An 11,101-nucleotide genomic window follows, 5' to 3' on the forward strand; every position below is an offset into this window, starting at 1 on the left:
TGTTTAAATCTTAAATATAGAGAACAGCTGATTAATCAATTAAACAGGTGCTTAACAAGCTTAACCCAACAAATTGGATGTCACAGGGAACACAACTGGTGGTGACACTTGCAACAGCATCGCTTAACACCTGGCATTTCATTTCTTTGTGACAACAGAGTTTGTGTTTAATTACAATTAATAATTTTAGGAGCAGTAAGGCAAAGCGTGAAACCTCCCTGTTGGAAGGGTGACGAGGGATGAGTTGGAAGTAGAACCATTTAGATGGAGAACTCCAACCAGTTCCAACTGGGTGGAGCCGAGCCGGAGCCGTTTCCAGGAGGACACTCCCATGAGCGCTCTCATGGGTGAAGAGCAAACCCTGCAAGAATTCACAGGGTGGGACGAGGCTGGAATTCTGTGGGTAGAAAATATCCGATCTCTCCAAGAGCTTAAATGGAAAGGGTTTGAAACAGAGAGGAGTAAAATTGTACAGGAACAACAACAACAACAAAATCTCCACACAAAAAGCACCGTGGTCAATGGAAGCGGGGCTTGGTTTGGGTGAAATCACTGAGAATTCAGTGCTGTGAGGTGGGAAAAGAAGGTACAAATACAGGGAGAGGAAAATAAAACACCACAGACCTCTGGAAAAAGAATCACACAGGGCTTGGGGCTGGAAGGGACCTTAAAGCCCATCCTATTCCACACCTCCCATTATCCCAGGGTGCTCCAAGCCCCATCCAAGCAGGTCAGGGATGGAGACCGAGACCAGTGAAACATCAAAGAGCAGCAAAGTCCTTGTGCAGCTCCTTGAGGACCGAGCGAGGACACTGGGAATTCTGCATTTAGGGTGAGGACAAAGCAGCAGCCACAACATCAGCGCGTTCCCAGCTCCGTCCCCGTTCCCAACCCCAAACGCGGCACTGCCAGAGCAGCAGCTGCAAAAACTCCCAACCCCGTCCCAGCCCAAACCAGGAAAACTCCAAACCCGGGAATTCCTCATTTCCCCCTTGTCCATTTGTTGTCTCCCGGAACTGGACTCTTCTTGCAGGTTTTCCAGGAGTTTTCCCGGCCGTTCCTGAAGCTCCATGCTGAGTTCCTGCAGCGCCGAGGTTCTCGTCTCACCAATGCCGACGTTGTCACAGGGTTTTGTTTTCCAAGCTCGTGGAAGTTGACTCCAGCTGGAAGTTTTTCCATGAGCAGAGGTTCACACAGAGATCACAGCTCAAGTAATAAACCTTACAGGGAGTGACCAAACACAGGTGCAGGAGAGGAGGATTTTTCAGCATAATTCCTGGAGTTTGTTCCCATCTGGCTGTGAGTTTTTTTGAGGAATTATTTAACTTGAAGCAAGTACAAATTGTTCAGGCTCAGGAGAAACATGAATCCTATTAATCCTCTCCAAGCAAACAATAACCAGATTCCCACCAGGCCGCATTCCCAAAATTCCAGCCATCTCACCCAATATTCCTCCTCCTTCCATAAATTAAATTAGCTTTCAACAGGAGCTGCATGTGAAGCCGAGTTTGCTCCAGAGGGTTTCCAAACAAATGTGAATCAACATTTTCCGAGCCATCTCCTGCTTTCTGTGTGTTCTCCAGAATTCCCACCACTGGACGACAAAAATTCCTTCTGAGCCCATCCCCGTGGGAAGCACTTGGAGAAGGAACACTGTCAAAGCCACCCATCATCAGGACAACCTCAAATGGATCAGCGGAGCAAATCTGAAACACCACCAACCTTAATTCCACAGATCAGGAATCTCCCAAAGGAGATAAAAAACCAGAATTCCCATAGGATGAGTTTTTACCTCTCCAGGTATTTCCAGGTGCTGCATCTCACATGGACACCTGGGAGCAGGGAAGTTCCTACAGCAGGATCGGGAATAACAACTCACCTCTGCAAACCTCAGCTTGTTAGCCTGGCCAGGGATGGGATCCAGGCTGGGAAAGACTTGGAGCAACCTGGTTTATGGAAAATGTCGCCATCCATGGCAGGGGGTAGCACTGGATGGGATCTGAGGTCCCTTCCCACTCAAACCAGTCCAGGATTCTAGGAAGGGCTGTGGACAAGGAACTCCTGAGTGACCTTTCCAAAGGAAATGCTGGAAATGCTTCTAAGGAAATGCCAAGATGGAGTAAACAATGGTCTGGAGATATCAGGGAGAGCCTCACCTTCCTCTTCCAGGCAGCTTTGTTTGTAAAGCGTCGGAGTCTCGGAAGCGCCACTGCTGGGACAGGGACACCACAGCAGGGACCGAGCTCTGAGCCGGGGCTGCGGCGACACTGAACGGAAATCAGGTGGAATCATGGAATGGTTTGGATGGGAAAAGAGCTTAAATCCCATCCAATCCTACCCCCAGATCAGGGACACTTCCACCATCCCAGGGTGCTCCAAGCCCCAGCGTCCAACCTGGCCTTGGACACTGCCAGGGATCCAAGGGCAGCCACAGCAAATCTGGGAATTCCAGCTCAGCCCCTGCCCACTCTCCCAGCCTGGAATTCCTTGCCAAGATCCCACTGCAATCTCTACTTTTCCAATTTGAAGCCATTCCCTGGGTCCTGTCCCTCCATCCCTCATGTTCCAACTCCCTCTCCAGCTCTCCCTTAGGCTCTCAGCTCTCCCTGGAGCTTTCCCTTCTCCAGGAGAACATTCACAGCTGATCCCTGGGAACGGCAATCCCAGAACTTCAGAGCACCACACAAAAGCCGAACGATGCCTTCCTTGCTTTCCCCTCAACTTCCCGCCTCCATTTTTCCAGGCTTCCCAATACAGATGGAGAAATCCAAAGTTCTGGATTTTAAGCTCTCCCTGGCGTTTACAGCGCCTGCACAAGGCTCCGCTGCACAAAGAGACAGATCTGGAGCAAGAATTCCTGCATGGAGGAAAAGGGCAAGGAACCTGCACCAGCACAGAATCCTGGGATTATTCCAGCTGGAAAACACCTTTGGGACCATCCAGTGCAAGCCGTGCCCCATGCCCACCTCGGCACTGAGTGCCACATCCAGGGATGGGACACTTGGACACCTCCAGGAATGGGCACTCCAAACCTCCTTGGGCACTTCCAAGGCCTGAGCACCCTTTCCATGAGGAAGTTCCTGCTGATGTTCCCGCTGAGCCTACCCTGGCACAGCCTGAGTCCGTTCCCTCTTATCCTGTAATTCCCTGGGATCAGATCCCAAATCCCCCTCCCTGTCAGGGAGTTGTGGAGAGCCACAAGGTCCCTCTGGAGCCTCAGGAGAAGGCAGAAGCAGATTTCTCCCGCTCCAAAGAAGGTTCATCCAAAAGGAAATTCCAAAAGGAGAATTTCCTGATTTGTCCCTATAAATAGCATGGAAATTTCTGGCTCTGTGCTAACTCCAGAGCAGATAAACAAAGCTGGAACCAAAGCCATGCCTGGGAAACTGCTGTGCTTTTCCAAGAGCTCTTCCAGAACTGACCACATCCCCATGGATCTGACTGTGTCCAGTCCCAAGACCTGGGTCTCCTTTGGAGATTCCCTGCTTGTCTTTTGTTTGATGGCAAAACCTTGGAATGTTTTGGAAGAACCTGGATTTTCCTCCTCCTTCCTGTGCTGCCCAACACCACAATGGCATCCAGAGGGTGCCATGGTCCTTCCCTCTGGAGAATTCCTCATCCACAGCAGCTCAGATGCTCTCTCATCAAGGTCAGGACTTGGACAAGGCATTCCCAGCCCTTTTCCTGCATCTGGGAATTCTTTCCTGTGATCCTGGATGGCTCTGGGCACTTCACCACCCTCTGGGTGGATCTCTGGGATTGTCACCTCCAGACTTCCCTGTGCCAGCACAACCCCACCTCGAGGGGACATCCCAGCTCCAGCAGGAGCTCCTGGATTTTCTGGGTTATCCGTGGAGTCCATCTGTATTATCCCTCCATCCTGGGATCTTCCAGCTCCTCCTGCACGGCCCAAATCCAGCAGAGCACGACAGATCCAGGTGGTCCGGCATTCCAGCAGAATCACCTGTCCTCAGGCAAAAAATTCCCAGGATCTGAGAGGTGAAAGCAGCTCCAGGCAAAATCCTCCCTGGGGACATTCCGGTTACCAGCTCCAGATCCAGCAGGATCTCAACTGGGATCAGTGCATTTGGAATTCCAAGAGCCAGGATCACTGGGAATGTTCTAGCCACACCAGGACACACAAGGGATTGGGATGTATCCTGCAGGATGAGGAGGAAGAGGAAGGCAGAATGGGAATGGTCCTGGAGCACCTGGATAACGGGAAGAGGACAAACCCCAGCCTGGAAATTTGGATTTCCCAGGGAAAAGAGAACTTTGAGCAAAGGCTGAGCTGGAATTGTAAAGCCTGAAGGAAGCAGTTCCTTAAAAAGGACCAGGATGGGAAAGGAAGCACTTGAATAAGAAAATTCCTGGGATGAGATAAAACCATGTGGAAAAAAGGGACCCAAACCCCAAGCAAAGTTATTCCTCCCACTCTGTGCAAACCTGGAAGCCAAACTCCCATTTTCCCACTCCTCCATCCCAGTTTTCCTATGGAAAAGGACACTTTGCAGGTATGGAATATCCCTTCAGCCACTCTAGGCTCATTCCCAGCCCAGGGAAAGCCAAACTCAGCTCCCAAATCCCAAACAAAACTCCCAGCAAATGTTAATTCCATCCCTACCCAAAAATATCAACACCAGCTGTGGGAATCTACTGGACTATTCCCAAAATTCTGACCCATCCCAGCCTTTGGAGCAGAAACCAGGCGCGCCAAAATAAAAAAATAAAAAATCAGGACAAGCCTTTCAGCCAGGAATTCCTGAAACAGGACCAAAAACGGGCATTTTACTACCAGGAATCTTCCTCAAATTCCACTTCCAGAGCAGCACGAAGTTTGATAAATCAATATAAACACCAGCAACAAGTCCCTGACACCATCACCAACATTCATGTCTAAAATTCCCCAAAAAAGCCCAAATTCCACACAGAATATTTAACTGATGGCAAGGAAGTAGGAAAATAGGTTTTATTTACCTTCAAGAGAGAAAGATAAAAGGGAAACACCCAGACCAGCTCCTTGTCTAGCAGAGAAATCAACGCAAATCCCAAATTGAGGAAGGAAAAGAAGGAAAAGAAGGAATACAGGTTTTGGAAGCCTTTGGAAAACCCCACCCTTGGATAAATATCCTAAATTTCAACAGAATCTGGGGAAGAGGCTGGGCTGGTCCCTTCCATCCCCGCACCCCAGGGGAAGATTTAAATGGGGAAAAGAAACTAAAAATGAAATTCAGGATACTCCTTTTCCTTGGGGAATGTCTTATCCCAAATCTTCCATCCCCGCACCCCAGGGGCAGATTTAAAATGGGGAAAAGAAATTAAAAATGAAATTCAGGATACTCCTTTTCCTTGGGGAATGTCTTATCCCAAAGAAAATCATGAGCTCATGTCAGATCCACCCTCTCTGATCCTCCCAGCAGCTGACTGAAGGTTTTAGATGCCCAGGGAAGGATCCCACAGCAGAGAAAGGAGCAAAAAAACCCAAACCAACAACATTTAAACATCAGTTCTGGGCTGGAATGAGATTTTTGCGGGCTGGTTTGGGTTCTGAGTCAGAAAAACCTATTAAGTTTTATGTAAATACTCTTAGAAATTACCCTATAAAAAGAGACTTTTAAAAAATTAAAACAACAATCCGCATTACATTTCTGGTTTGAAAAAAACACTAAAGATACCCCTGTGCCTAAATCGCATTTTAAAAAAGGTTAAATCCCCCAAATGAGGAAGTTCCTGCAAACCACGTGATGCTACTGAGCTACAGCACTTGGCCTTCCGTAAAAATAATTTTTCTTCGGGTATTTTACCCAACTCTGCTCAATTATTCCCGTTTCAAAGCAGAAAAAAAGGGGAAATCCGCGTTTTTAATATCAAAACCACGAGGAGGTGCCTGAGGTCACGTCCAGGTTCTGAGGTGTAAACCCAACCTGAGGCTGGTATTGCTCTATTTAGGTCCAATTTTAACCCAAAACCACAACTCCCAACACCTATATTCCATTGTTTTAACGCAAAAATGCTGAATTTGTGTATTTAAAGCCAGTGTAAGGATTAAATTAAGGCTTTGAGTGTTGTTTGACGTGCAGGGGAATGGAGAGAGGACCAGGGCAGCGTTTCCCTCGCTTCAAACCTCTTAAACCCGAGACTGAAATGCCTAAAAACCAGATTTAAATCCGTGCCGGGTACAAAATGTGGCGAATCCCTTGCGGGGCTGCGGCTGCGCTGCAGGTCGGTGGCTACGGGGCGGCTTTATCCGCGTGCCGAAAGAGAAAGGATAAAAGATTAACGACAAAGGGACCAAAAAATAAAAGAATAAAGGAGAAAGGGTAAAAAAAATAAACAACAAACACCCACAGCCCGAAGCTCCTCATGAGGGCCCCTCAGCCGCCCCCCCCCCCACACAGCCGCCATTACGCGCGTTCCCCTCAGCCCTCACCGCTGAGGGGGGGGCGGCCGCCGCTCGCCTCCTACCTCCGCCGGCGCGCAGCCGCCGCTCTCCCCGCGTCCCCCGCCGCCGGGACGAGCCGGGAAGAAGCCCCTAAAAGCGGCAGGGAGCCCCTAAAAGCGGCGGGGAGAGCCCCGGGAGCGGCGGGCGGAGGGACACGGCGCGCCGGGCGCTCTGCGCGTGCGCGGAGGCAGCGCGGGCTTCGCGAGGGGGAGGGGGGGAGGGGGGAGCCGCGCGTGCGCGCCGTGTGCAAAAGGGGAGCTGGCCCCCCCCCCCGCCGCGGGGCATGGTGGGAGCCGCCCTCCTATAAAAGGACGGCGGCGGCGCGCGCTTCCTCAGAGCGGCGCTGGTGTCCGAAGGGCTAGGTGCTTGTCTATAGCTGCGTTATTGCCATTTTTGGCGCTTCTGCGGTTATTTCTGTAATTCTCGCAGAGTGTTCTGCTCTCAGTTATCGAGCCTGTTCTTTGTGGCTCCCCTCGTTGCGTTGCTGTGTGTAGCACAGCCCTTCCCGCCCTGCTGCCCAGCCCGGCCCGTCCGTGAGGGACCGGGAGCTGTTTTGTTCCCCTGCTCGTCAATTAACACTTAGAGCCTTCATTTCATCCTTGCTCTGGCCTTTAAATCCATAAATTCAGCGTTTTTACATTTAAAAAACGGGATCTGTTGGGAATTGTTGGTTTGGGTTACAATTGGCCCTAAATGGAGCAATAGCAGCCTCAGGCTGGGTTTGCACCTCAGCTTCCCTCAGGAGCAGTGGGAGCGTCAGGAATGCTCCTCCAGCCGCGTGGATTTATTCCAAATTTCTCTTCGAGGTGTCCTGGGCTCTACGGAGAGACAACTTCCCCAGCAATTCCAGGGAAAACCATGAGGCGTCTGAGGCGCTGGCATCCATGAGGATTCTTGGGATGAATTATCCACCTTTGGAACGTCCAAGGTCACGTTGGAAAGGGATCGGAGCAACCTGGGATAGTGGGAGGCGTCCCTGCGCATGGATGGGGTGGAATTGTTGGGATTTAAAGCCCCTTCCAAACCATTCCAGGATTCTGGAGCCCCCTGGACCCCTGGAAGTGTCCAAGGTGAGGTTGGCTCCAGCCAGGATAGTGGGAAGTGTCCCTGCCATGGATGGGGTGGAATTGTTGGGATTTACGGTCCCTCCCACCCCAAATCAGTGGGATTTCCTTTGGAGGAGCAGCAGCAGGAATCCCTGGATTTTCCAATGGGTTCAGGTCCCTCGGGACAGAACGAGTCACCGTCCCCAAATCCAGGCTCGTGTCCCACAAAAACACCTTTGGAACCCAAAGAAAACCTCGTGCAAGCTGCCATTATTCCCTTAAAATTCCCCAAATCTCACAGCAGGGATGGCACCAGCCCTGCCCCATCCCACCCCATTTCCAGGGAATTCTGAGGGGATTTGGGGCTGCCGGAAGCCTGGCAGACACCTTCAGCGGAATTTTGGCTTCCCACACTCCAATCCAGGCAAAGTGACTCCCTGGGGATGGATTTTCCCAAAATAAGAAGAATCCCTGAATTCCTTCATCCAATTCCCAGCTGTATTCCGTGGATTTGGGGCTGTTTTACCAATTCCAGCCTGAGAATCCTTCCTGATGAAAAGGATTTGGGAGGGGAAATCCGTGGTGAACGCAAAGCAGCTTTTGGGGTGAGCCCCAAAATCAGGGGGATTGCTTCTGATCACTTTAAGTTAAAGAAATGAAGGAAATGAAGGAATTTAAATTAAAGAATTGAAGGAATGAGGGTAAATATTGAAATTAAAGGATGGGCACGAGGAATTCCGCTTTTTTAGGGGTTTTGAGAAATCCTAAATTGCTTTTACTCATCCTGGATGTGCTGGGGGGTGTCACAATAAATCCAAAATAAATTAATAAATGAAGCCAAGCTGGAAATGTGAGCAAATCCCAAACCTGATGGGCCCTAAACTCACCCAAAATCCCACAAGGATTTTGGGGGGTGAGGGGAATATTTTTGGGATGCAGCCAGAAATGAGGGGATTTTTGGGATGTGGGAGCAGCAGGAAAAGCTGAGGGAGCTGGGAGGGGACAGAAGGGGATCGGTGGGATTTGGGATTTGGGGACAGGGGACCGCGGGAAGGGTTCAGCTGGGATATTGGGAATTCTCCTCCTGGAAAAGCTTTGCCAGCCCTGCCGCAGCTGCCCGGGGTGGTGGCACTTGGGGACATGTGGTGGCCTCGGGGTAATGGTGGCGCTGGGGGCTCTGGGCAGCTGCTGGCCCCAATTAAGTCATTAACTCATTAAGTCATTAACTCATTAAGTCATTAGCTCATCAGGTGGCTCCGGGCCGGCCCCGGGGGTCGCTGCGCTCTCAGCGCTGTCCCCAAGGTGTGACAGCAGATGGGGCCACCAGCCCCGGGGGGACCGCGCTGCGCGACAGCGGCGCCGGGGCGGGGACAGAGCGGGGACAGCCAGCCCCGTGTCACTGCTGGGGACAGGGGACAGCCAGCGCCGTGTCACTGCTGGGGACAGGGGACAGCCAGCCCCGTGTCGCTGTTGGGGACAGCCAGCCGCTGTCGCTGTCCCCCGGCCGGGCCCACGTGCGGTGCCAGCCCAGCCGCTGTGTGACATTCCTGTCACCGCCGGCCGCGTGCCCGCGTGTCGGTGACATTCCCGGCCTAGCGCGGTGGCCCTCGGTGACCTTGCGGGGCTCTGCTGTCCCCTCCTGTCCCCTCCTGTCCCCTCCCACCGCACGAATGCCACCTGCATTTGGGACACCCCCACCCCACGGGACATCTGTCCCCAAGGAGGACATCCCGTGCCACCCCCAGGGCCACCGCAGCCCCCCGGAGTGTCCCCAACCCCCGAGGTGCCACCCCCTCGTCCCCTCAGCCTTGCCCGCGCTATTTTTGTCCCGTCTGGTGACACCTCTGTCCCCAGCCATACAAGGAGCCAGCAGCCACCCCGGGGGAGGTCACTTGTCCTCGAGGTGTCGCGTTCTGGGTGGCCCGAGCCGATGACGGTGACATGAGGCCGGGGATTGTCACCTCCTGCTCGCTGGGGACACTTTGTCGTGTTTTTGGGAGTGACCCGGGATTAGCACCCGCTGAGGACACGGGGACAGGAATAGCTCCTGGGGACACTGGTGACCCTCGTGCGCTGGCCTTGGGGACAAGTCTGGGGACGCTGCCCCCCATCCAGCGCCCCCTTTGTCCCCAGGCTCCAGAGGGAATTGTCCCCATCCAGCTGGGGACACTGGGGACATCCCACCCCAAACTGCCCAGGGGACAAACCCCAAAAGCTCGGGGTGGCCCCGTGCCAGCAGCACCCCTGGGTGACCCCAAAACTGCCCACGGAGCGTCGGGACCCCAAAACTGCGCCCTGCACCCCAAAACTGCACACGGACCCTCCAGGGGATCCCCCAGGGCACAGAGACCCCAAAACTGCGCCCTGCACCCCAAAACTGCACACGGACCCTCCAGGGGATCTCCCAGGGCACAGAGACCCCAAAACTGCTCCCTGCACCCCAAAATTGCGCAGGAAATGGGTTTGGGGTCATGCCGAGGGGTGACTCCTCCAGGAGACCCCAAAACTGCGCCCCCCACCCCAAAAATCCCAGCCCGGAGTGAGGAATGGGTTTGGGGTCACGCCGAGGGGCGAATCCTCCAGGAGACCCCAAAACTGTGCTCCGCACCCCAAAACTGCACATGGAGCCTCCGGGGAATCCCCCAGGACACGGAGACCCCAAAACTTCCCCCTGCACCCCAAAACTGCACCTGGAGCCCCCAGGGGATCCCCCAGGAGACCCCAAAACTGCTCCCCCCCAAAAAATCCCATCCCGGAGCAGGAATGGGTTTGGGGTCACGCCGAGGCTGGGGGGACATTTCGGGTCCCCCTTTTGTGCCATGGGGGTCCCCCCGGGGGTGTCCCCCCTCCCCAATCCCAAATCCGGGGGTGCGCGGCTGCGTCTCCCCAAAATTTGGGTCTCCCCAAAATTCGGGCTCAGGTCGTGCCACGTGAGGCTGGGGGAATTTGGGGACCCCCGGGGGGGGCACTCACCGTCCGAGGGGGTCCAGGGGGGTCGAGGGGGGCCGGGGACCCCGGTTTTGGGGGGGCGCGGAGGAGGCGCCGCCGCCCGCCGGCATCGCGGGATTGGGATCGGGATCTTTGGGATCCTTGGGATCCTTGGGATCTTCCGGGAACGTGGGATCGGGATCGTCACCGCGCGGAGGCGGCGCTGGAGCAGCCGGGGGGGCTCCGGGCACGGGGCTGCGGGGATGGGATCCCCCAAAAAAGGGTCTCACCGTTATTGGGGGGCGGGGTTGGCCGCATTCCCCCGGTGACCCCAAAAGCGCGCGTGCACAGCCGAGCCCCCCGCTTTGGGGCGCTCCCAAAATCGGGGGGTGCAGGGCCGGGGGGCCCCGCCGGGAGGTGGCACCAAAATTTGGGGTCCCCCCCCCGCTTGCTGCTCTGCCCAGTTTGGGGTGCGGGGCTGGGGAAACCGCCAGAGGGGCGCCCCCAAAACTGGGGGTGCGGGGCTGGGGAACCCCCTTGTTCCTGACCCCAAAACTGCAGGGCTGGACCCCCCCTTCCTGACCCCAATTTGGGGGTTCAGGGCTGACCCCCCCCTTCCTGACCCCAATTTGGGGGTTCAGGGCTGACCCCCCCCTTCTTGAGGCCCTGGCGGGGCCCGCTCGGG

General features: G+C 54.2%; 1 protein-coding gene across 1 annotated transcript in view; it reads right to left on the bottom strand.

Annotated features, from left to right (window-relative positions):
* The window catches only part of LOC121359114 (zinc finger protein 638-like), a 28,046-nt gene extending 17,265 nt beyond the window's left edge, over nucleotides 1-10,781 (bottom strand). Inside the window, exon 1 of the mRNA XM_041477823.1 lies at nucleotides 10,462-10,781. Coding sequence (XP_041333757.1) covers nucleotides 10,462-10,547 — 86 coding nt within the window. The 5' untranslated portion in view covers nucleotides 10,548-10,781. The remainder of the gene's footprint in view (nucleotides 1-10,461) is intronic.
* Nucleotides 10,782-11,101: the final 320 nt, after the last annotated feature.

The sequence above is a fragment of the Pyrgilauda ruficollis genome, unplaced genomic scaffold, assembly GCF_017590135.1.
Source record: "Pyrgilauda ruficollis isolate IOZ18807 unplaced genomic scaffold, ASM1759013v1 scaffold415, whole genome shotgun sequence".
NCBI lineage: Eukaryota > Metazoa > Chordata > Aves > Passeriformes > Passeridae > Pyrgilauda > Pyrgilauda ruficollis.